The sequence below is a fragment of the Labeo rohita genome, chromosome 16 (genome assembly GCF_022985175.1).
Source record: "Labeo rohita strain BAU-BD-2019 chromosome 16, IGBB_LRoh.1.0, whole genome shotgun sequence".
NCBI lineage: Eukaryota > Metazoa > Chordata > Actinopteri > Cypriniformes > Cyprinidae > Labeo > Labeo rohita.
The window spans coordinates 16,039,942-16,066,567 of record NC_066884.1 but is presented as its reverse complement, the minus strand read 5'-3'; the positions used below and the strand labels follow the sequence as shown (position 1 = coordinate 16,066,567).

At 36.2% G+C, this 26,626-nt stretch overlaps 2 protein-coding genes across 4 annotated transcripts; one reads left to right on the top strand and one right to left on the bottom strand.

Annotated features, from left to right (window-relative positions):
* Positions 1-13,771: 13,771 nt before the first annotated feature.
* hormad1 (HORMA domain containing 1) lies at positions 13,772-19,172 on the bottom strand. Of its 3 annotated transcripts, none has more exons than XM_051131960.1 (15): positions 19,055-19,172; positions 18,850-18,925; positions 18,623-18,767; positions 18,488-18,548; positions 17,967-18,003; positions 17,804-17,824; positions 17,651-17,677; positions 17,451-17,518; positions 17,111-17,262; positions 16,404-16,546; positions 16,227-16,316; positions 15,178-15,229; positions 15,002-15,069; positions 14,370-14,450; positions 13,772-14,106 (listed from the first exon to the last, which is right to left on the bottom strand). In XM_051131960.1, exons 2-15 carry the CDS (start codon positions 18,883-18,885, stop codon positions 14,026-14,028), a joined length of 1,062 nt encoding a protein of 353 aa, XP_050987917.1. In that variant the 5' UTR covers positions 18,886-18,925; positions 19,055-19,172; the 3' UTR covers positions 13,772-14,025. The 3 variants fall into 3 exon arrangements, with proteins under 3 accessions (XP_050987917.1, XP_050987918.1, XP_050987920.1); XM_051131961.1 differs by having other exon boundaries at positions 18,850-18,887; positions 19,055-19,164; XM_051131963.1 differs by lacking the exons at positions 15,002-15,069; positions 15,178-15,229.
* Positions 19,173-21,250: 2,078 nt separating this feature from the next.
* On the top strand, positions 21,251-26,009 carry ensab (endosulfine alpha b). The gene is made up of 3 exons (XM_051131720.1): positions 21,251-21,419; positions 24,133-24,255; positions 24,439-26,009. The coding sequence occupies exons 1-3, from the start codon at positions 21,363-21,365 to the stop codon at positions 24,610-24,612; spliced, it is 354 nt and encodes a 117-aa protein (XP_050987677.1). The 5' UTR covers positions 21,251-21,362; the 3' UTR covers positions 24,613-26,009.
* The last annotated feature ends 617 nt before the right edge of the window (positions 26,010-26,626 follow it).

Sequence of the window (26,626 nt, the reverse complement as noted above, 5' to 3'; positions counted from 1 at the left end):
CTGGAATCTGAGGGTGCAAAAAAATCAAAATATTGAGAAAATTGCCTTTAAAGTTGTCCAAATGAACTTCTTAGCAATGCATAACACTAATCAAATATTAGGTTTATATATATGTACGGTAGGAAATTTACAAAATATCTTCATGGAACATGATTTTTACTTAATATCCTAAAGATTTTTGGCATAAAAGAAAAATTGATAATTTTGACCCGTACAATGTATTGTTGACTATTGCTACAAATATACCTTGGTCCAGGGTCACATATTGTTTACATATTGCAGCCTTACGTAACTCAAAATTTAACTTATTTTATTTAAAGGGGGACGAGTCAAAATTAATTTTGTGTAACCTTGAATATTTCTATAAAAGGATAAATGAAAATTCTGAAAATTAAAATTGTGTCATCATTTAAGTTAGTATGACTTTTTTTCTTCTGTGGAACACAAAAAATATGACGGTGAGAAAAGACATTTTGAAGGTGAGTAAATGGCAGAATTTTAAATTTTGTCCAAACTATCCATTTAGGTAAGAGGCTCAAAGCAAACGTTCTTATATAAAAATATACAGTATCATTAAGCTTTACCCTACCCATGAAATGTGGCTTATTTACATGCTTGGAATTATTAATGACTAATTGAAAAAGCCTAAGTGCCATGTTCCAGAAATCTCTGATATGACAGAAGCCCTATCATATTTCTGGCACTGATGCAAGCTTGTGTTTCAGCTCACGGCTCTCTCGAATGTGGCGTGTGTGTGATGGTCCCTAGGGAGGTTTAGAGTGACCACTGCCCCCTGACCCCCTCTTTACACTGTCACCCCACAACCCAAACCTCCATCAGAAATGCAGCAGTCACCTAGCAACAGAGGCCTAGTAGTCAGAGGTCAAAGACCAGGGGCTATCGCAAATATTACAGACACTCCAAGAAACGTTAATATAGATTCCCAGAATTACAGTCATTCATTTTAAGAAATTATGTCATGGTGTTATTTTATACTGTATACTATACATTAAGCCTCTATTTAAGTAAATCGACTGCCTTGCTCGCACACGCACAAGAAAAACATTGAAGTACAACATGCCTCTCAGCACAGAAATTTTAGTCATATAAAAGTATGTAAGCTAAAACCTCTTTATTTTCCACTGAATGACAACAAAGGGCAACGATGACCATTCCATTTCATCCAATCAAGAAAAGGTCACTGACCTCTGACCCCAGCTGACCACAAGGGGAGGATGGGCACGATCCAATCACCTTAAACAGTCCGAGGCAGCACGTCCAGGATGGAAGGAGGTAATGAAAAGAGGGGGGTGGAGAAAGGGACCAAAGAATGGATGGGTGCAGATGCAGCATTAATCTGTGCCTTGATCAGGGCCTGCAGCACCTTGAATGGAGGGATGAAGAAGAGCAGAAGGATGAAAAGCACATCCACCTCAACTCCATCTGTGCTGTATTTTAATCTGATGCTGAAATGTGACGAAATTCACTTACCGCACCTTCAGCCTGACATCATCCGAGGAGTTTAATCATCATTTCCAACAAGAGCCACCACAATATGAGAATTTATGACCTTGATGACCTAATCCGCTTGTTAAGTTGTGACGTAATGAACAGTGTTACCAGGTCCAAGCCTGTATGTGTTTCAATTGAGAATATTGCTTCAACAACCATTTATTTAATGTGGAAGCAAGCCGGTGAGACTTCTGGTTCATTATCCGCTAAAAAAACAACGTGCAGTAAACGCTACAACTGTTTGTACTATAAACCAGTGTGTTCATAATTAAGATAATACATTAAAATAACATGGTAAGACAAACCAGTTGCAATATCAAGCAGCAAAACAAGCTGTTCTGTACAGCTAAAAATAGCTGGATGTGGATGAGACCAGAAGTCTGACCTATAAAATTTACAAATGGCCACTGACGTTCCTACAGGAAAAAGGGTGGATAAGCACTATTTATACCAGATAGGCTAAGCTTTTAAAAACTCACAGCGTATGCTACAATCCACAGGCTCACTGCAAACCATACAAAATTTTAAAATTTTCATAAAAGATGAATCAGTCTGGAGAAAAGGTTAGGATCATGATTTTTCAGATGTATTACAGCACACTTTGAGTGTATATTAAGCACTGTTTATTGTTTGAAGATAACTCTTAGTCACGGTAGCATCATATTTAACTTTTGACGGGAATGAAACAAGGCTGTAAGAAATAGCAGGATTCTGAAGCTGTTTAACAACAAATCTGATAAGAATTTCGTCAGTCCAATCTGATGAAGCATTAAAAAAAAAAAGTGTTTGGTAGACAAAAACTTTATAAAACACGTTTGAAAGTTGTGAAATTTACATGATCTAGGACCTTTATATAGTGCACGCCATTGATTGTAAATACTGTAAGTACTGTAAGTTTTAGTAATCATTCAAATTCTACGAGAATAGGGAAGTCAAAGAGGAACAGTATAATTGAAATCACTTTCAGAACAGTTTTTTCCACTTGATAAATGATACAAACATATTGACAACCAATGTGAATTTTTAAGAGCATTCAAAGTAGCAGATGACATAACGACTGTACTCTTGTGGCGCTCTCGTGAATGCACGTCAAAGACTGACTTGTTGAATAAAGTTGTTATTTTTGTTTTCTTTGCTCACAAAAAGTATTCTAGTAGCTTCATAAAATTACGGTTGAACCACTGATCTCACCCTGACTATTTTAACAGTGTCATTACTACTACCTTTCTGGACCTTGAACCTGTCAGTTGCATTGCTGTCTAGGTAGGGTCAGGTCTCAGATTTCACCGAAAATATCTTAATTTGTGTTCTGAAGAGGAACGAAGGCCTTACAATTTTGGAACAACATGGGGCTGAGTAATTAATGACAAAATTTTAATTTTTAGGTGAACTATTCCTTTAAGAAAAAGTGCAGAATTGTAATTTTGGCTATTTATAACTACTGGCCATACAATTAAATGATCAGAATTGACTGTTTATAACTGTTTATAATTGACTGTTTATATTTGTTTTCTTTGCTCACAAAGAGTATTTTCGTAGCTTCATACAATTTGAACCACTGATCTCACACAGACTATTTTAACAATGTCCTTACTACCTTTCTGGGCCTTAAATGTATCGTTGTGTTGCCATCTATGTAGGGACAGAGAGCTCTCGGACTCGATCAAAAATATTTTAATTTGTGTTCCAAAGATGAACGAAGGTCTTACAGGTTTGGAACGAAATGAGAGTAATTAAAGACAGAATTTTCATTTTTGGGTGAACTATCCCTAATGTTTCCTTCTAAAAGATGACCCTAGCAATGCCCAAACAGGCCAGCTGCTCACAAACATGCTTAAGATTAGGCAACTGTCACTCCATTCAAAAAGAAAAGGCCGTTCTGTACACACACACGCACACACAGATGGCTGGTCAGCACGTGCCCGAAGGAGGGCAGAGCAGTGACCCTCAGCTGGACACTATGGCCAGGTCAGTGACACTCAATCCCTTCTTTCAGGCCAGCTGCTACTAGTTCTGTGCTAATGGCACCTCCCCAAACACACACATACGCACACACCCTTAGGCCCCCTCAATCTGCCTACACTGACCAGTGAAAAGGCAGAGATGGGGTGGGGTGGAGGACAGCTGGACACTCGCCACTCTCCTGCCTCCTCAGGGGGTGTCCTAGTGTGTGTGGGTACATGTGACAAGAGAAAAGCTTAATAGCCTGGTGTGGATGAGAGCAATTGGAACCAAGAAAGAAAAAAAGAAGCGGGTCTGGCACATGTAGACCCCACAGAGAGACAATTAGCAAGTTAGCAATGACCCACTTTGGTTGGCCACCTTAGATTTTATTTTCTTGTAAGCACTGTGACAGAATCTATCACCTGGCGGCAAACCTTTGTCATTTAGCATTGCGGCTACTTTGGCTAAAGTACCCCAGCAACCGAAGGTCCAATGATCCACAGCTCCAGGCTGTCCAGTACCATGGGCCGGGCTCAGCTAGACAGTCAATAAATCAATAGGTCACTCACGCACACACACGCACACGTCACTGCAGGGCTGAGAGGCCACATGAAACTACCATTGATTGAAGGGGGTAGGAAGAGCGTTGACGGTCAGAGCTGTGCATGTGTGTGAGGTTATGGGGCTCACCTCAATTCCTAACACTGCAATAGGGAGTTCAAAATGGCTTCAGTAATGCTTACACACTTAAACACACACAGACACAGTGCAGAGGCGAAGGATCAGAGTGTGCCGGTACCCTTATATCACAGCTAGTGAATTAAAGCCTTTGAGTCTACAGTATCTCAGATTTTATTTATATAACTTGGAATAGACAATATTGGTTACTGGTTAATATTGAAGGGTTTCTTTCTGATTCGTTATAATGAATATTTAATTGTTCATGCTTGTTTCTCCTTTTTTTATATTTAGATTAGCTTTGCTGTCATCTAATGCTCAATGAAAGTTAATCTTCAAAAACTATAAACTATTAAAAGTTATCGTTACTAAATCTCGAAATGAATACCCAATTTTCATACTGCATATTATAATATCGCAATGGCTTAATGTAGCATTTAAAGTGATAGATTTTATGGGCAACATGGGTTTAAAAATATATCACGATAATTTCTGGTATTATTACGGTAATGATATCAGTGACGATAATTCCGGGTATTCTGTTTTTTTAGAGAAAAGTATTATCTTTCCTATTGTGAGCATTACTGATTACACACATTTAATTCAGACTGGAAGCCAGGGGGCGCCCTTGTGCAGAAACTCCACATATGCATAGCAGAAGTAATAGTCAGTGTTGCCAAGTCCTGTGATTTCCTGCAGAATTGGGCTACTTTAACTCTGTTGCTGCAGGTTGTTTTTGATGTCCGCGGGTTTAAGAGACCCCAATAACGTCATATTAAGCCCCTGGAATGCGAATTTACCAGGGGAACCCCAACAACAGGGCTGCCAGGTTTTCGCAACAAAACCTGCCCAATCGCTACTCAAAACTAGCCCAAAATAATCCCAATCACGGAAGGGGTCCCCCATTAAATTTTTAGGCGTTCAGAGGTGTAAAATACACACTTTTTGTCAGGGTTCCCCTGGTAAATTCGCATTCCAGGAGCTAAATATGAAGTTACTGGGGTCTCTTAAACCTGCGGACATCAAAAACAACCTGCAGCAACAGTGTTAAAGTTGCCCAATTCCATGGGAAAACTGCTTACTTGGCAACAGTGCCTGACAAGAAACGTGTATTTTACACCCCTGAACACATTTTTTAACGAGGGACCCCCTCGAAACGCGATTGGGATAGTTTTGAATAGCAATTGGTCAGGCTTTGTTGTGAAAACCTGGCAACCCTGGTAATAGTACTGACGACACTCCAGGAATTCCCTAATATGGACAAAGGTATCCAGTTATCGCTGTAGCTGAATAAAATGCAGATAGAGAAATTGTAACTGAGGAAACTTAAAGACAATAAACAAACAACTGCGACAATATACAGTTTATCTGTGTTCTTCAGGCAATCTTGGCTATTTTTATTTAGATAAAGTATATTTATAATGCAATGCTAATTGATATAACCTTTTATATATATGTGACCCTGGACCACAAAACCTTAAGTAGCACTGGTATATTTGTATGGGTCAAATGTATCGATTTTGAATTTTAGGATATTAAGTAAAGATGATGTTCCATTAAGATATTTTGTAAATTTCCTACCATAAATATATGAAAACTTTATTTTTGAATAGTAATATGCATTGCTAAGAACTTAATTTGGACAACTTTAAAGGCAATTTTCTCAATATTTAGATTTTTTCACCCTCAGATTTCCGATTTCCAAATATTGTCCTGTCCTAACAAACGACACATCAATGGACAATAATGTATACATCTCAATTTTGAAAAAATCGACCCTTATGATTGGTTTTGTGGTCCAGGGTCACATATTTAGTGGAAAAAGGTTCTTTAGATTATTAAAATGCTTGTTTTAAGATTTTTCACTTAAAGAGTATAAGCTGATATTATACATTATTATACATCAGCTTCACTGAGCACATTATTTTACTTTATCCTAAAAATGAACTAACGTTCTAGGACTTGTTTAACCATTTGACTCTTTAATGCGATCCATATTCACACAGATTGCGTCTAAGAGGATTCTTGTGTTAAGTTGGCTGGCTTTTAGTGTTAAGTTGTCTGCTGATCCGCTCTTTGTTGCGGTGTTTTGCTCACTCATGCGCTCATTGAAAAAAGCCTTAGCCTGTTCTTCCCCAGCTCTCTTTTATGACCTCGTCAAGTCAACGGCTGCAGCATTGAACATGTTTACTTGACCTGCAAATTGGGGTCAACGCAAAGTAAAGACCCGTACACTTGTGCAAAGAACACAGATAAACAGCGGCCATTGAGACAAAGCTATTGTGTACACCTACAAAATACACTTTTTTGAGGAGGAAAATGCAAATTGCATTATGAAAAAAAACATGAAATACATAAAGTATTACACTGTGTAACATTTACTCTTTTTGGGTGGCACTTAAACCAGCACAAGCTGGCAGGGACTAGCACAAGGTGGCAGGGAGTAGAAGACAGGTGTAAATAAACGCCGGGCTCTGTCCTTGCTCTGTGAGTTGCCATGGCAACGGCTGATAGAGCATCCTATCGATCGCACTGTCCAGTCTGAATTGTGCAGCCCCTGAACCCACGTTTTTTCTCTGTGTGGTGATGGGTGTGGATCAATACCTGATATTGTATGCCTCTTTTGCCTTGCGTCTCTCATGGCCTCCATAATAGTGGTAATGATAGTGAGAGGGAAGCTAAAAGAAAAGGAAGAAGCCTGAAACAATGGTAAAAAGACAGCTGGACCTATTTCGTCACAAACGCAAAGAAAAAAAAAGAAACAGTTCCTTCTTGGACCGAAAGCCACGCTTTCAAAAACAGCCATCACGACACTTTGCCTGTGTTATTTACAACTGTTGTGAGGCACTTCAGCATTGCCACGCGCTGTACTGCGGCCCACACGGAAAATGTCACATCTGATTTTTCCGCACATCTCCCTGTCTGCATATGCGAACAGCCACACGCCATTTACCTAATGTGAGGCCGTTTAGTCCAGCCGTTACTTTGACTGTTATACAAATCAGAAAGGCCAGGAAGACCAGGCTGCACCAGTTCAGCAAGAGCTTGTGAAGGCGAGCAAGGCACGGAGAAGGACCTGCGGGAGCTCGTTTAAATCTGGCCTGAGGGATCCCTCCAGCTAGGGGTCACGGCTGGAGTCACAGCGCACTGGATTTAAAGGTGGGGCTCCTTAAGGTGCCTCTGTTGCCCCGAGGCACAGCCATCACAATTCCTGCAGTGCTGGAAATAAAAGCCGGTCTAGGACAAAGGCCCTTTCCTTGCTTATGGCCACTGCTCAGAAAAATTACTCAAATGATTGAGATGTCGGTTACATCTTTCTTTTTGCCTCTGTCCTCCCCAGCAACACCCTAGTGTGAGTTTAAGAAGAATTACTGAGTGGTTTGACTTTTTGAGTGAACATATAAAATTAGTTTTATATTATTCATTATATACAGACTAAGATAGCATACAAATACTATCATTGAAAATGTTAAAGGGGTCCTATTATGCTCTTTTACAAAGTCTTGATTTTGTTTTGGGGGTGTACTAGAAAATGCTCTCATTGGTCGTTCGAAAAACACATTATTTTTAACATAATTTACATTATTACAATACCTTTCTCCCCAGCCTGGCACAAATGGCTCGATTAGTTCCGGGTTTGATGAAGGCCCGCCTTCAAAAAACTAAATGTGTTGTGATTGGTTAGCTGTCCCAGTGCGTTGTGATTGGCCATGGCAATCACTGCCACGCCCCTTGCCAAAGCAGCAAATTCCATCTGCTCTGTTATAGTTAAGGATATATTAAGGTGTTTATGATTTTATCATGCTAATTTATTTACATACTTAGTTGCATTGCACGAAACTAGCTCCAGCATTAGGCTAAAAGCAGCCTAATGTTTTTTAATATGACTTAATTTGTATTTAACATGACAACAATTGAATAAAAACATTGTAAGTTATTAATTATAATGCATAAATTTCTTTAGTTATTCAAAACGCAGCTACAGAAAACAAACAAAAAACATTAACATTATCAAAGAACGTCATCACTGATTAGCCTAGCTGAGTCTAGTGCAAATGTACGAATTTAAAAAAAAACTCACGTTGTAAGTGAACAAAACAACGCTGTAGTCCAAAGGAGCCATTCATTGTAGTTCTTAAAAAGGGATTTTTAAAAAAAACAAAATATCAAAATATGTATAAGACTTTGGGTTTTGCAACTTTGTAGATGTAGTAACTTTTTTATGCCCAAACATACACACCAAACACTGACTAAAATTCAAAACTGAAAAAGCAAAAAAAAAGGGGGGGGGGTGGCACCATTTTTATCTCCCACAAGGAGTCTAAACGCCCCCAGATATCGAGTGAAATCCACGCTGAGAAACTCCTTTAGTGGCCGCGGCATCTTGACAAAAGTCGCATGTTTACATCCTGCCAGGATGGCAATTAGCGTTTCTTGTCTCTGCCGTTTGTAAGCTCTTTCAGTAGCTGTGGTCTACTAAAAGCCTTACAGGCATCAGGGCTAAAGTGGAAAGAACAAATTATTCGTCCACAGGCATTGTCCCATTCTTTTCTCCTTATCTTATCGCTAGGAAAGCAGTGACTTAAAATTACAACCAAAAGCCGCAAAATGTGGTGTATCAGAATATTATTTTATACTAAGCTGTGTTGCGGTACAAATAGCAACAGCTAGCGCCAGTAGCTTTGACATGATCGAAATAATAGCGCCCCTCCACAGTCCAAAGTATGTATAAAACTATGTGTTTTTTTAAATAACGTAAATCTTTCATGGGTTTTCTACTACATATTTCAGACATTTACGAGTATACTAACTCGCTCCATTTGTTTCCTAAGAAAGCTGTTCACTGACAATATTTTTTACACTAATAAACTTCCGTCATTCCAGGCTGAGGATTTCTCGATCTCTAGAGATTTGACTGAAGTCGCTCAAGCTGTTTTTGTGTTTCTATCAGTGCTGCATGGATTTGGCTGCTCGCCTGCAGTACTGAGCTCTGTGCAGCGGTACAAATGTAAATCCGTGCTCCGCGGGGACGGAGTGTGAGGGGGAGCGGAGTGGCTGCCCTCGCATCCCTGCGAGATGAAAACCCATCCACTCGGAGAGGCACAGCGGCTACCGGGGCAGAAGTCAGGCGCGGTGGGGCCGGGCATGTGGGAGAGAGGAGTGATGGAGGGAAAGTTTTCTCTGCCTCCAGCGCTCTGCATATGTTGTGAGAGCGAGAGCCTGCAGTGAACTTGGCAGCACACTTCAAAACTTTATGGAGCAGACGTGCACACTGCATCCTAATATGAGCTGTGTCTTGATTCGTGATTCGGGATTCTTGAGATTTGTCAGACGCTGTGCCTTGAATTTTTTTTTCTTAATCTTGGCTCACCGATATAAGATTTTGCTCGCCTACATTTTGTTTTAAAAGTGGTTTCTCATTGGGTTCGCTTTGTTCTCAAAGCGCTCAGATTAATCATAGTCGATGTTGATCACATTCGGGTAAACAGTGTAAATTTAGGTGCCAAAGTTTTACATAACCGCTTAGTGGGTTACGGTTAACATTTAAAGAGATAGTTCATCCAAAAATGAAAATGCTATCATTTATTCACCCTTATGTTGTTCCAAACCTGTATGACTTTCTTTCATCTGTGAACACAAAAGATATTTAAAGAAATGTCTGTTGTTTGGCCATGCAGTGAAGATCAATGGGAGCTAATGACGTTTGAAAGAAAGCCATCATGAGGTTGAATAAATGACAGAATTTTCATTTTTTTCATATTTCATATTTTTCATAAGTTATTAAATTACTATTATTAAATGGTCAGTGCATAAACTATTATTTAAAATAATTTTTTTTTTTTTTTACATTAAGTCATTGACTGATGTACTGGAACAGCTAGACTACAGATGAAATTCTTCATATTTGAAGGGACAGTTAAAAAGATAGACCCAAAAATGAAAATTCTGTCATTAATTACTCACCTTCACTTCCTTCCAAACCCGTTAAGACCTTCGTTAGCTCTTGGCTTTCATTAATAATATCTTAAATTGTGTTCTGAAGATGAACGAAGGTCTTACGGATTTGGAACGACATAAGGGAGAGTAATTAATGACAGAATTTTCATTTTTGGTTGAACTATCCCTTTAAAAGGAAAGTGAAATATAGACACTGACCCAAAATCAGTTTTGTTTTTGAAAAGTGCTGTTTCTAGTCAAATGTAAGACAGATAGCACTGGTCCTGGATCTATGGGTGGGCAGTTTCTGTATTCAATTCGAGGTTCACATTAGCGAGCCACTCTGTCCTGTCCAGGAGCTCCATTCACTTCACAGTCAATAGTTATTTATCATCCAACATATTAGCGATTGCAGTGTCGATATGAAGTCCAGCGCTGAAATTAGTCAGTGCCAAGTCTGTAACTACAGCCCAAGGTCAGACACTCACTCCATTGACAGGAGTGATGGTCCGCAGCTCACAGGCACATACATCCAGCCCAAGGTCAAGTGTACGGTACTGCTATTTCAGAGGGAACACACGTGTAAAACACTCTGTCATGCTGAGAGATGCCAAGCATGAATTCAGCTTGGTCGTGACACATTTTATCTCATGTTTTGGATACTAATCAATATGGTAAAAGTGGAAGCCACTCGAAAAAATCCTATGCTTTTTTGTTCAGCCATAGATAAAGGTGCAATTTTAGTTAACACGCACACTTCAGGTACTAATATGAACTTTTAAAATACTAATATGTACTATTTAGAGGTAAACAAGGTACAAAGATGTACAGTTGAGGTCAAAAGTTTACATCCCCCTTTCAGAATTTGCAAAATGTTAATTATTTTACCAAAATAAGAAGGATCATACAAAATGTATGTTATTTTTTATTTAGTACTGACCTGAATAAGATATTTCACATAAGAGACGTTTATATGTAGTCCACAAGAGAAAATAATAGTTGAATTTATAAAAATGACCCTGTTCAAAAGTTTACATCCCCTTGATTTCTGTGTTTTTACCTGAATTATCCACAGCTGTTTTTTTTTTTGTTGTTGTTGTTTTGTTTAGTGATATTTATTCATGAGTCCCTTGTTTGTCCTGAACAGTTAAACTGCCTAACTTCAGGTCCCACAAATTCTTTGGTTTTCCAGCATTTTTGTGTATTTGAACAGTTTCCAACAATGACTGTATGATTTTGAGATCCATCTTTTCACACTGAGGACAACTGAGAGACTCATATGCAACTATTACAGAAGGTTCAAACACTCACTGATGCTCCAGAAGGAAAAACCATGCATTAATTGCCAGGAGTGAAAACATTTTGAATTTGAAGATCGGGGTAAATTTAACTTATTTTGTCTTCTGGGAAAGATGTGAGTATCTTCTGTAGACTCTGAATGGCAGTACTAGATGAAAAAATATGATATTTAAATGTACACATCTCAGTTCTGTTCAAAAGTTTTCACCCTCTGGTTCTTAATGCACCATGTTTCTGTATTAAGCATCAGTGAGCGTTTGAACCTTCTGTAATAGTTGCAGATGAGTCCCTCAGTTGTCCTCAGTGTGAAAAGATGGATCTCAAAATCATACAGTCATTGTTGGAAAGGGTTCAAATATGCAAAAATGCTGAAAAACCAAAGAATTTGTGGGACCTGAAGGATTTTTCTGAAAAACAGCAGGCAGTTTAACTGTTCAGGACGAACAAGGGACTCATGAACAAATATCACTAAACAAAAAAACGCTGTGGATAATTCAGGTAAAAACACAAAAATCAAGGGGATGTAAACTTTTGAACAGGGTCATTTTTATGAATTCAACTATTATTTTCTCCTGTGGACTATATGTAAACATCTTTTATGTGAAATATCTTAATAAGTTCAGTACTAAATAAACAATAACATGCATTTTGTATAACCACTTTTATTTTGGTAAAATAATTAACATTTACCAGATTCCGAAAGGGGGATGTAAACTTTTGACTTCAACTGTAACTTTTAGGTTTTGTACTTTACAGCCCTAGTGACAGCATTGTACCTTTTTTTTCTGAAAGAGTCTGGTGTAAAACATTTAGACAGCCTTGTTATTTAAATGAGACTCTTTCATACACTTTAAATTAGCAAATGAACAATGGAAAAACAATACACTATTACTGACTACATGCTGTGTGTATTAATTAGAATCAAAATGAAACTATCTTCGGTATTTTTATTACAATGTGAACTTCTTATTTAAGAATTTTGCTTGGATTCTTTAAAACAAACTAAATAAATAAATTGCACTAAAAGTTTAGCCAAGCTGCTAAGCTGAAGAATTGCTAATCAACAGCAAAACATTTTCTACCCTTCTGGCAAGGTCAGGGGATCACAGTCCCCTGCTAAATGTCCGAAGCCCCCCTCTCTGAAGCCCTGAGGGGTGATATAACCCCCCACACTTAGATACACAGCCTGACAGCAGCTAACCTGGTTCGATTGCTTGGTCCAAACTCCACTCCGCTACCCTCACCCTCCCCCCGCAGGTCTCTTTTTACATAGTACTTTTAGGTCCAAACTGAGATTTGTTTGCGTCATCAATGTGAGTACAAACATGACTACTAGCAGCTGCTGTGAACCAGAGGGAGAAGATGCTAAATAAACTAAAGTCCAATGTCAAAACCACAAGCTTTTGAATGGTCTTCTATGGTTTCTGATCAGTGACAAATCAAGTCTCACAGACAGTGTTTTACAGCCAAACCTGAAACTGCATATCTGGAATAGTTTTTTTTTAGATGCTTTTGTCGCTAGCCAATTTCTTAGTACACTCTGGCGATGAGCCAACAAATATTTTGGAACTAGATAAAGTGAATGCTGTTGACAACAGGAACTACTGCATATATTATTCTTACCATGCATTTTTAGAATATGTTTGCAAAAAAAAAAAAAAGATATAAATAAATAATTTTTTTAAAATTTGAAGCATGCAGCAGGTGCAAATATGCAGGAAAATGAAAGCCACAACAGACTTTCGTATTCTGCTAAACAGGTCTCGTTGCTTTCAGTTTTCATGTTTTGCATATGCATTGTTAAATATGAAGCTGTTTTGTTTGAGATGCTTTCAAAGTAGACACTAAAGATGATCATGACCAATGTCCATCACATATGTGGATTGATTAATACAAGCTTTTTATACATTTCACTAACATTTATATATAAAAATAGAATACAACGTCAACAATAAAAACAGCTAGCTAGTTTAACTAATTACCTTAAATGTCCTTCGATATCGCTATTATTTAATACGGCTATTAACACCTTCTCCGACAAGCGGAAGCGATCAGACCTGTTTTCCTGATTTGGTCAGGTGACATTCGCCATATACCCCATTCTCAACTTTGCATCTGACATATCTTGCTAATACATTTATAGATCAATTTGTATATATATTTCACTGGTTGCACAGGAAAATGTTATGTTGCTTAGCTGTAATGATCAGCATCAGGAAACAAAGCCAAATCAAGTTCTTTGTCCAAACGAGTCTAATATCTGTACTTCTCTAGACTAAAAATTCATTATTTATTATATTATATCTCTCAGGTTCAAGTACATCCATAAAACTGTCTGTTTTGGTACAGAAACCTGCATGTTATTTTATTGGAATCACTGTTTTAACACAAACCATCAGTCACAGTGCATGCTGCCATCTAGTGGACTCATTGCATCGCTTTTACATTACATTGCTACTAACATTTCCAAAACACCAGTTTGAATTTATCTAGTAGAAAACTAACATAAATAACAACATTCATTTGTGCACCCCTCATGTTATCACATGCCCTTGAAGCATAAAACTTGTTAACAATGCATTTCTGCAACTGAATGAATCAAAAAAGTATTTCTGTGTGACTATACTAGAAATACTGTGAGTGTACAACACAAGGTTATTTAGGTACACTGACTTTTCGCCTCTTCGGGGCTGACGGCTGGGGATCTTGGCTCAGCGGGAACTCTAACTGAGAGATCTGCGGAGATAGAGGAAGTGTGTTTAGTTGTGGTAAATTACAGTTAAACAGAACAAGGACACTTAACCTGTTTTTACATAACTCGTTTGTTTACGTAACATTTTTTTTTGGATCACATGATAGAGTCATCAAAATGACATATTTGTGTTTTGTAGTTCAAAACATTTCACGAAATTCCATTCATTATACTGGTAAAAGATGTGATAAACATCCAACCAACATGAAAAGATAGGGATACGGGCCATCGGCAGTGCATTTCCCACCTGAGGCTCAAAGATGCGTCCGCTCCTGGTCTTCCTTGCTTCCACCTTAAGATCAGCAGTTTTCTTTACCAGACTGTCCATCTAAAATATACATCACATAATTCAAAACAGCTTCCTCTCATCCATAGGCCATTAAAGCAGATTGGTAACCTACACTACCAGTCAAAAGATTTTGAACAGTAACTTCTTTTAAAAACATTATACATAGTGTATAACGTTACAAACACTTTTTATATCAGATAAATGCTGATCTTTGGATCTTTTTATTCATCAAAGAATCATGACAAAATGTACTGAACTGTTTTAAATACTGATAATAATAAAAAAAAGTTTCTTGAACAGCAAATCAGCATATTAGAAGGATTTTTAAAGGCAACGAGTAACGATGCTGAAAATGGAGCTTTGAAAAACAGGAATAAATTATGTTTTAAAATATATTCAACTAGAAATAGTAAATAGTATTTTAAATAGTAAAAATATTTCAAAATTGTACTGTTTTTGCTGTACTTTGAGTCAAATAAATGCAGGCTTTGTGAGCAGAAGAGACTTGTTTAAAAACATTAAAAATCTTACTGTTCAAAAACTTTTGACTGGTAGTGTACCTGTGTGTGTGGTGAATTGTGTGGCGCTACCTTTGTATTTGTCATGTTAAGATCCTCCTTGCTGCTTCTGTGAGCCTGTTGTGAGTTTTCCTGAGTTTCTATAAATGTGACAAACCATGAGCAACAGTTGCTGGGAGTTGGTTGCAATCCTTGATTTTGATTCATGCTGATCTCATTAAACTGGCAAAGCAGAGTCTATTATTCACCTGAGTATTCAATGCCAGCGTCAGTGATGACATTCTCCTTTTTCATGCACTCCTGCGAGCAAAAACATCCATCTTTTGAGATAAATCTGCCCATTTTGTAAAGTTAAGGCAGAAAAGGAAATGAGAAAATACGCTGCCAGTCAAAAGTTTTTGAACATTAAGTTTTTTTTTATGATTTTTAAAGAAGTCTCTTCTGCTCACTAAGCCTGCATTTATTTGACCCAAAGTAAAGCAAAAACAGTTTAAACATTTTATTATTTAAAATAGCTGTTTTGTATTTGAATATATTTAAAAACATAATTTTTTCCTATGATTAAAGCTACATTTTCAGCATCATTACTCCAGTCTTCAGTGTCACATGATCCTTCAGAAATCATTCTAATATACTGATTTGCTGTTCAAGAAATATTTTATTATTGTTATTATTATTATTATTATCATCGGTATATCAGTATTTCAGGATTCTTTGATGAATAGAAAGATCCAATAATCAGCAATTATATGAAATTAAAAACTTTTGTAAAATTATACGTTAGTCAGTATAATTTTTGGGGGGAAAGAAAGTATAGAAATGAATACTTTTATTTAGCAAGGATGATTTAAATTGATCAAAAGTGATGATAAAGACATGTATAATGCAACAAAAGATTTATATTTCAGATAAATGCTGTTCTTCTATTCATTAAAGAAACCTGAAAAAATTCTACTCAGTTGTTTTTAATATAATAGTAATAATAATAATTATTATTATAACAAATTACGTTTTGAGCAGCAAATCAAAATATTAGAATGATTTCTGAAGGATCATGTGACTGTAGTAATGATGCTAAAAATTCAGCTTTGAAATCACAGGAATTTTAAAATATAATCAAATAGAAAACAGTTATTTTAAATTGTAAACATATTTCAAATATTTTACTATTTTTCTGTACTTTGCATCAATAAACGAAGGCTTGGTGAGCAGAAGAGACTTTAAAAAACATTCAAATTCTTATTGTTCAAAAACTTTTGACTGGTAGTGTATCTGTAAATGATTAAAAAGACCCCACCTGCTGAACTGAGGTCTCAGACATCATTCCATCCTCATACATTTTCAAAGACCATTTTGTACCCACACATACTTCCTCCTCCCCATCAAACTGTTCATGCACACAAAAACATTTGATCACTGCTTTACACCATCGATTCTGTATTTTCTTCCAGATCAGTAGGCGTCTTTATCTCACCCGCTCAGTGGTGACGCTCATTTTGAGGCTATGAAAAGGTGTGACCACCTCTCCCATGGTCAGATTTACTGGTTCCCTCTCAAATATCAGCGTCTCGCTGTCATCGTCCTTGAAGCCAGGTGGCTGATACTCCTGAGGGGTCACTGAAACACAAATACACACTGATTCTAAAAAAAATAATATAGATACCAGAGGTAACCAAACATTTTGCAAAGAAAAACCAAACTAGATTGAGAACTGTTGGCCAAAGTTAAACAGTACATTATATCCAATTATATATTATATTGATTTCATTTGTTTTTTTTTAATCAAATTAGCGTACAATGTAAATTAGAAATGAAGACATATTTCAAGGGCATTTTTTCCTCCTCTTGTGATATGATACGGCAGGGCAAATTAAAGGTCACTATGGGCCAAATTTGTGCAGTAAATGGTAAAACTGTGTGCACTACAAACCAGTGTGCTCATAATTAAGATAATACATTAAAATAATATGGTAAGACACACAAATTTGTAATATCAAGCAGCACAACAAGCTGTTTTGCACGTGGATGAGAAAGCTAGAACCATAAAATTTACAAATGGCTGTGCCCTCTCTTACGGGAAGAAAAAGGTGGATACTTACGTTGTGTGAAGATTTGCAAAGTATCAAAAGCTTTTAAATTATACAAATAAATATTGAGATAACCACAATAGCTTAAATTTACCATCATCATAGTAGAAGAGTTTCATGTTGAGGCAGATGTTGTCAGGCAGCGGGCCGAGATTTTGCATCAGCATGTAAAGCTTGCGCACCAGCAGCATACTGGATTTCTGGGTGTTGTCACAGGCCATTTTTGTCAGACTCTGCCCATTTTTGCTGGAAACACAGACGATTATTTTCAATAGTGCAACATTAATATAGTCAAGATGCAAAAACATGGTGGTAAATAATAATGCCGCAAAAATGTTATTAGGACATTCTATGTAATTTATGTGTTTTGGGCTTTAAGTTAGTGGTTTTAATTGATCAACTAGTTTTGATAACTGCTCAAACAGATAGGCCACCTCTCAAAGTCCAACTGAGGTCCATTCTCTGTGTACTTGATTTTAAACTGGTAGCATTCAGTCACTTTCTACAACAAAAGCAAAAACGGAAAAGTAAAAATGGAAATTTAAAGTCTTCAATAAACAAGATCATCATGCATTGATTTCATTATTATTGTATTATATTCAAAAAGTAAGTAACAAGAATGGCATCTGATCACCTGTGGATTGTCTGGATCACAGTAAATCTACAAGTGAAAAAAATAACATTTTCATTTTTAAAATATTATGGGATATAGCATATAAACTATTATAAACAACATACAATTTTAAATTGATTACTGTTGTTTCTGAATCCATTATTTAATACTCACTGACAGAAGAACCATGCGCAGCTGATAAAGCAAAGCAGATGCAAAAGGTCAAAAGGTTTAAAGGTTACTAAGAGTGATAACCAGTATATCTGGCTACTAAACTGGTTATTTAACATAAAAGAAAACTACAAAAATACAGAAGAGTACAAAAGCACAGACTTACGTATCTTTTTTGAAGTGCATCAAAACATCCCTGCAACCTGAAATAGTGGAAGTAAGATACTCTACATGCAGCACATTATACTTCCAAATGGTGTATATGTGATCCTTGACCACAAAACCAGTCTTAAGTAGCACGGGTATATTTGTAACAATAGCCAACAATACTTGTATGGGTCAAAATGATAGATTTTTCTTTTATGCCAAGTAAAGGTCATGTTCCATTAAGATATTTTGTAAATTTCCTACCGTAAACATATATAAACTTATTTTTTGATTAGTAATATGCATTGCTAAGAACTTCATTTGGACAACTTTAAAAGTGATTTTTTTCAGTATTTAGATTTTTTTTCACCCTCAGATTTCAGATAGTTGTGTCTCATTTATTCAGCTTTCAGATGATGTATAAATCTCAGTTAAAAACCTGACCCTTATGACTGGTTTTGTGGTCCAGGGTCACATATGTACCTACATTTTTTCATTAAATGAATATGAAAACATGATGTGTGCCAACTGTCCACTTACCACTGCACAATCTGCTGAGCACCAGGACAGCTATGCTCTCGCAGGATTAGGACTTTAAGCTCTGTGAAAAGAAAGAAAAAATGAAGATGATGTTGGATTTCAGTTACCTGTTCCACTCTGATGTGTCACTTTTACCTCCAACATATTTGCGCCCATAGGCCTTTTCGGGGAAAAGACCCCTGAGGTAAGTGATGCTTGAGACCGCAATGGCTAAAAGTTTCTTCACAAGCACAAGTGACTGTTGCTCGGAGGACACCACATCAGGCAGCATTTGACAGCTCTGAACACACAAAAACAGCATAATCAAGCTAAATTAGCGGCACACAGTAAGTGGTACTAGATGTAAGAAAACAAATCTTTACCTGAACAGGGCGCTGTTTCTGTTCGCAAGCCATCATGACTGTAACAAATGACCAGTCAAAAGCCAAAAATTAGCATCTGCAAATATAATGTGCAGTTTTCAGTCACTGCCTTTGGTAACGTTACCGTTATTCCAACAAATGCGCCAGATTTTCACTTAACGTTACTCAAAAACACATGAAAGTGTAAAGATTTTAATTCTCTTACCAGATGAAGTTGAAATTGCCTGAAGAGTGATGATGATTATTATGTTGGCCTATCTATCTCAACCGACTTTTTAACCGTCAGTCACTCCCGCGCGCCATCCACCGATCGAGTACACGAGTCCCCGCCGTAAACTCCTACGTGACGTCATGCCAAAAGAAGAGAATTGTCGAAACAGTAAATAACAACGAAATGTTACTTCTCTTATTATTTCTTGTCTAATTATATGTAAGTACCATATAAACAAGCACACACTGGCTCATGTAAAGTTAATTAATACAGAAATAAAATTAAGCCATTTTGAAAACAGAAAAGTTCTTCATTTGAAAAACAGCCTCGGGTACCGTTTTTTTTTTCTTTCTACATTTTGTCAACTGATTTTATGTATTGACATAAAAAATTATAAAGTTTGTATGACTCTGTGACAAGAAAGCAAAAAAAAAAAAAATTATTAATACATAATAATGTTTCACACTTATGGTATGGGGCTAATTTGAAATGGAAACAATATTTTCAAAAATACAGTAGTGCTGTCAAACGATTAATGGCAAAATAAAAGCATGTATATATTTAAGGAAAATCATATATTTATATTTAAAATATTTATATAACTTATATATGTGTGTGTGTGTATGTATATAAATACATCTATATAATTAATATACACACATATTATGTAAACACAAACTTTTAATTTGTATGCGATTAATCATTTTATATATGTATATGTATATATATATATATATATATATATATATATATATATATATAATATACACAACACACACACACATATTATGTAAACACAAACTTTTAATTTGTATGCGATTAATCATTTTATATATGTATGTATATATATATATATATATATATATATATATATAATTAATATACACAACACACACACACATATTATGTAAACACAAACTTTTAATTTGTATGCGATTAATCATTTTATATATGTATATGTATATATATATATATATATATATATATATATATATATACACAACACATACACATATATATATGTAAACACAAACTTTTAATTTGTACACATATTAATAAACATTTTATATTTGTATGCGATTAATCATTTTATATATGTATGTGTGTGTATATATATATATATATATATATATATAATTGATATACACAACACACACACATATTATGTAAACACAAACTTTTAATTTGTATGCGATTAATCATTTTATATATGTATGTGTATATATATATATATATATATATACACACACACACACACACATATTATGTAAACACAACTTTTATTTTGTATGCGACTGATCGCGATTAATCACTTGACAACCCTAAAATACAGTATTTTGATAATCAGCGCATTGTTAAAAGTAATAACGATCATGTCAAGCCTTGAACACAGTGGGGTTGTGAAGAGAAAATATAATACATTTGGGGTAGGGGATTGCAGATTCACATTAAATGTCAATGCATGACTTATGAATTTCCTGAAATATTACACAGAAGTATTAAAGAAAATCCACGCATTTAGATGCTTTCCTTGTGTATGATTGTTTTAATCTGATTGTAATGTCTCTGTAATGTCATTCACATTTACATTATCTGTTAAGAGGTTTTTATATATTTGTTTCTTTTATTTGATTTTTTATTGCATATTTGATTTTTTATTGCATATTTGATTTTTTTGTAACAATTTTTATTTTATTATAAATGTGTATGCGTTTGTTTAATTTAGAACTATTGGTCATTATTTTATGTATTTGTATGTGATCCCTTGTCAGTGTTCTCTGAATTTATAAAAAAAAAAAATGATGAATTGTAAATAAAGTCTACAGTACTTAGGCAGCTCTGCTTAGGCCTAGGCCATATAATTACTATTTTAAAAATAGTAATTATAAGGTCTCTCCTACATAACAGTATTGTCTCAGGCATAGTCCATATTGAAAACCTGTCATTTATTAATATTTTTTTATAAACGTCTCCTGTAGATTTTAACACCATTTAACAGTTTCAGTTGCCATATATAATGTTTATTATTGTGTGAGCTCGCAAAGGCATTGTAGCCTACCATTGGTCACTTACGTATTTTGATACGATATTTGGAAATCGACTGGCTGATTCTCCTGTCTTTCAAACATCAAGGCAGATTCTTATTGGCTCGTCCACTGCGTGACCGTCCTCCAGAGTGACGTCACTGCAGCGAACGCCATTTTGATACTGAACACCGTGGGTGGATCAGATCGGGCACGTATAGACAGCAAAATTTACACTTAAAAACATTGATTTATTGGTCAGCGAACGCCGAACAGCCATGTCATCAGATAACCAGGACACGGAGACGCAGTCGGAGCAGATGGACGAGACTCAGGTGGGGATTACAATCGGGCTGCGCCTCGCTCGCTGCAGTCTCTTGTGGTATCTGTCAGTTATATCCACTATAATGTCATTACGCCTAAGTGTTGTTATATTAGTATGGTTGCTTGCTTATTGCTTATCGACACATTTAACACAGAAATCTCTTTGCAATTTGATTTTTAAACTGTCACCTGCATGAGTTGAACAAGGTGATAGACGAGCATTTCACAAGCATGAGCCTGCTTTTGATTGGTTGGTGGGCTCAGACGTCATGAAATAACAGCGTCTGATTGGTTCATTTTGGCACTTTTAGTTTTGTCACACCTACTCTAACCTGATGGTGTCAGTTTGGTTGTGTGAACGAAAATAACTGGGGCGCCCATTTTTCATGTTTCCGCATAATGCTGTCAAGCCAAACTATGATAACCTGAGTGTAATAGTTATTATATTTATTAATGGAGTCATGTTCAATTTATTAAAAATCAGACGACATTTTTAAACACATTGTTTATTGACAATTTTGTGCTAAAATGACATGTATCCATGAGAAAGCGAGATTCAGGACACAGGAGTAACAAGAGCATGCAGTTTTAAGAGTAGTTTTGACTGGGGGAACTTAATAGTCTTGTGTGCACTTTTTCCAGGTGGTGCTGAATATAGCAGGTCATAAATTACTTGTTATAGATCCTAGTGAATCAGCATATTGGACTTAATCAAAAGAGTGTGTTTCTTCTTCAGGTCTTTTTTGTTTATTAATGCCAAACGGTGTGTGGAAATTGCAGTCAGTGGAGGAAAAAAGTATGATAAACTACAGTTTTAACCTTTTGGAAGAAACAACTTTTTTGCTTTATGTTCCTTAGACCTGATCAAAAAGTTTTGATCAACATCATTAGGGAGAAAAAGTACTGGAAACTGTTTAAATTCTGTGTTTGTGTTTTAAAAGGCTGTTTTATGAATGATTTGTGACACACAGAGACTCTTAGGGTGTAGCATGTAGAATTAGTTACTGTGTCATGATGATTTACAAACCTGTTTTTCGGCAACCTGCTTTGTGCTACAATTGGATGCAAATTTATGTGTCTTTTAGCCAGCATGACATGCATTAAAGATCTGCTTCTTGTTGATACACAGTCTAGTCATTTGCAAAAAATGATTTTATCTCAAGTCATGCAGTCAAAATGGAAGCATGCTTAAACATCTAGGCCTATACTGCAGTCTATATCATTACCCGTCTCTAAAGGCTGCTTTTATGTTGTTTACAATTATCCAGGCCTCAGTCTAAACACACCCCCACATGATTCCTCAGCTTAGGGCAAAACAGAGGATGATTCAAAATGCAACCAAACAACTGAGGTTCTCTGTAATATGCAGGTCCTCAAATATTTGCCTTTCTGTAACCTTCTGTAATCTTATGTTTTGCTTTCCTGTGCTATTGTAAGACCTGAAGACCAATCTGGCTGTTCAAAACATTCATTTTAAACCATAACAAGACAGAAATGTGAAGATGTTTACACACAGTCTGAATTTGAATGTTGAATAGCCTCAGTTGTGACAGAATTTCCTGACGTGGTGTTTGTTTATTTTAGCTTACATTCAATTTGAAACCAGAATTTAGTTTCCATATCCAATAATGAAGTCAGAGAAAACACCTGGGAATTTCAGTCAAGCTAAACCGTCTTGCTGTACCTTTGCTCTGAAATTAGTGACCGCACCTTTTGGGATTTACAGGAACAATGATAAACTGATGAAAGGGTTTTTTATCATTGTGTTTTTGTACTGTGGGTGTGAGATTTATTAGTTTTTGAATGATGAGTGTTGATTATTGGTTTGTTCCTGCTTCCTCTTTATAGTCATAGTAGTAAAACTACACAAAGGAAAACAACTTTCCAGTTTTTTATATAGATTGTTTACATAAAATATTACTTTTAAACAGCAAGGATGCAATTGATCATGACAGTAAACACTTTGTTACAAAAAACAAATGCTGTTCTTTTGAACTTTCTAATTATCAAACACACAAATAAGCAGCACAGCTGTTTTTAACTTTGATAATAATAATCCAAATCAAAATAATAGAATGTTTTGAAAAGAACATTTTTCATAAATATTTACATGCATGTGTCTGTATTTATATGTACATAATACACAGTATACTCCACACACATATTTTGTACACAAAAACCTTTATTTTGGATGCGATTAATCGCAATTAATCGTTGCCCAGCACTCAAATGTTTTGTGTATTTTTAACCAAATAAATACAGCTTTGAAGACCATGAGAGACTTCTTTCAGAAACATTAAAGGGATAGTCCACCCAAAAATGAAAATTCTGTCCTTAATTACTCACCCTCATGTAGTTCCAAACCCATAAGACCTTTGTTCATATCCAGCATAAATTAAGATATTTTTGATGAAATCCGAGAGCTTTCTGAGCCTCCATAGACATAAAGGGTCCTACCACATACCATTCTCCTGGATTTCGTAAAAAAAAAAAATATATATATATATATTAATTTGTGTTCCGAAGATGAACAAAGGTCTTACGGGTTTGAACGACATCAGGGTGAGTAGTTAATGACAGAATTTTCCTATTTGGGTAAACTATCCTTTTAAAAAAATCTGACTAACCTCAAACGTTTGAACAGCAGTGCAAATATAAGAATTTTCCTATAAAAGCTTTTCTACTAATATCTAATAAATACACGTCGCAATAAATATTTTTCAGGAATCCCAGGACACAAACTCAAACCCAGTGCGGACGGAGGAGGCCAAATTGAAAGCGAAGTATCCCAACTTGGGTCAAAAGCCAGGTGGCTCTGACTTCCTGATGAAGAGACTGCAAAAAGGAGTAAGCTTAAAGATGTCAACATGCTTTTTTCAGCTGAAAAAATACATGTTTTTAAAGGCATATTCATTTTACATAGTATTTTGAGGTGCTTGCAACATAGCCAAACAAACAAGACCTTTGTGTCATTCCATAAAATTTCAGTGTAAAATATGATTCAAATCAAGCATATTTTTTTGTCTCCAGCAAAAGTATTTTGACTCAGGAGATTACAACATGGCCAAGGCAAAGATGAAGAACAAACAGTTGCCTGCCGCAGCCGGTCCAGACAAGAACATCGTCACCGGGGATCACATTCCAACCCCACAAGACCTTCCTCAGAGAAAGTCCTCACTGGTTACAAGTAAACTAGCTGGCTAACACACCCATAGGTTTTGAATAAACCCTCTTACCAAACTTCCAACACCTCCCCAGCCCCGCCAGACCAGCTTCATCAGGACTGGTTAACAATTTATTTTGTTTTATTCGTTTTCATTTGGGTGTAGAGTTTTGCTGTCATTTTCATTTCACTTCAGTAGGTCTAACCAACCCAGCTCTATTACCCTCTTCAGTGTCCCACATAGAGTAGGAATAAACTAAATCCTCGGTACTCCAGGCCCCGGTGGAGCATGATGCACTTTACTCTAAGTACCCTGTACATCAGTGAAATTATGAACAAACCCCTGAAGACTTCAGAAAATGCTGTTCAAAAGATGCTTTTAAAAGTATCAAAAAATTTGATTTAAGACTGTTTTAGAAGGCATTGTTTTCTATATAGATAATACTTGACAGCCATTGGCCCCAGATGTACATTGGCAGCCCTCTTACCATTCATAATGACAGATGAATGAATGTTTTATGAGAATTTCTTTTAAGAAGTCAGTGAGCAAGTGGTCAGAGCAATTTGGTAAAGAGTGGCTTGTAGCTTTATAGCCTTCATCCACTCTTCTACCTCTAAATATGGCTCAGTTGAACCAAATAACAGCTGCTTACGACTGGATTGTTGTACTATTCTCAGCCTTCACCTTTCATGGTAGGATCTGAGCAAGCGGTTCCAATCAGGCTGATTAGATTATTGTAATCGCAGCTTTTGGGTGTAAACAGAGAATGTTGCAATTCACTGATAAAGCCAAGAGCAGAAATGGTCTTTGAATGTGGCATGATAACGAAAGGGGCTTAAGAAAATGATCTTGTCACCACACAAAGCATGCGTTAAGAGATAAAGTATGTTCATAGAAAGTAGCGGCTATATGTGTTGAATCTTACGGGCAACTGGAGTCATTCAGCTTTTATGTACACTAACAGCAGTGTATTTATTAATGGGATTCATTTTTGTGATATTCGACGCATATGTAGTGTGACGCAAACAATAACGACGACGCAATCATCCTGTCCGTCTTAACAAAATGAGTCGATTTGGTCATAAATATCGACGTGTTTGCTGAGGAATGAGGTGTGGAAGGAAATTTGCAGAACTGAGCAGCACCTTTGGTTCGATATTTGTAAAGTACTTTTAAATATATAAAAAGCATTAGAAAACATTACCCATAGATTGCTTTAATATTCAGCTTATTATCAGGTTTCAAACCAACATTCAAATGACTTTGGGGAGTATTATATCCTGTGACTTATTTTTTCCTCTGTGGTCTTTAGAAAGATACTCTTTTCTCATCATTTAGCAAAGTGTCCTTCAGAGGGCACAAATCAGTTATCATCTGTAGCTTCTTCAAAGTTTGAAGAAGTCTGCGCTGGGCTGTTGTAAATCATTGGAAACTTTGTAGTGGATCTTAACAGCTCATTTATTCCAGGCTGTAAGACTTTGTACACTCCTTACAGAGTCCTAGTATGAGAATAGACAATTTTACAGAGCAAATGTAGACCAGTCGGTCCAGGTGTCTAAGTCAGGATTTGCATAGTCTAATCGAGTTGCCCCTACGAAAACCACATGCTCGCCTACATGTGGCCTGATGATGTGTTTAGCCATGCGAATTTAACAAAAACATGTATGTGAATGCATGTTATACTTGGTAAACAAAAAAATTACTGTACCATCATTGTGTAAGTCTCACTAAAAGGTGAATTACATGTAAGGGATTGAATGTTTTTTCATGTATGGTTGAGGTGCTGGTGGCAGTTGGCAATACATCAGGGAAATATGATGGTCTTGCACTTAGTATTTGTCACTTGATGGTATGTGTGGATGTACAATGTTTCCTTTGAGGAATGCGTTCTTGCACAATGCTAGGAGATAATCTTATTTTGTGCTGCAGCCAAATTGTAAATAGTCAAACTGTGCATCTGGTGTCATATTTGTGCATTTTGTCTCGCATTATCTGTCTCGGTTGTCTTTCCGATATTCACAACGTTTGTTTTATCTTTTATTTGTTAATATTGT

Coding starts and splice junctions, on each gene's coding strand:
- hormad1 (XM_051131960.1), bottom strand. CDS start 18,885: ATGATGGCTTGCGAACAGAAACAGCGCCCTGTTCAG. Junction 16,317..16,403: donor TGAGCGTCACCACTGAGCGG/GTGAGATAAAGA, acceptor GTGCATGAACAG/TTTGATGGGGAGGAGGAAGT. Junction 14,107..14,369: donor GACGCATCTTTGAGCCTCAG/GTGGGAAATGCA, acceptor CTATCTCCGCAG/ATCTCTCAGTTAGAGTTCCC.
- ensab (XM_051131720.1), top strand. CDS start 21,363: ATGTCATCAGATAACCAGGACACGGAGACGCAGTCGGAGCAGATGGAC. Junction 21,420..24,132: donor AGCAGATGGACGAGACTCAG/GTGGGGATTACA, acceptor AATATTTTTCAG/GAATCCCAGGACACAAACTC. Junction 24,256..24,438: donor TGAAGAGACTGCAAAAAGGA/GTAAGCTTAAAG, acceptor TTTTGTCTCCAG/CAAAAGTATTTTGACTCAGG.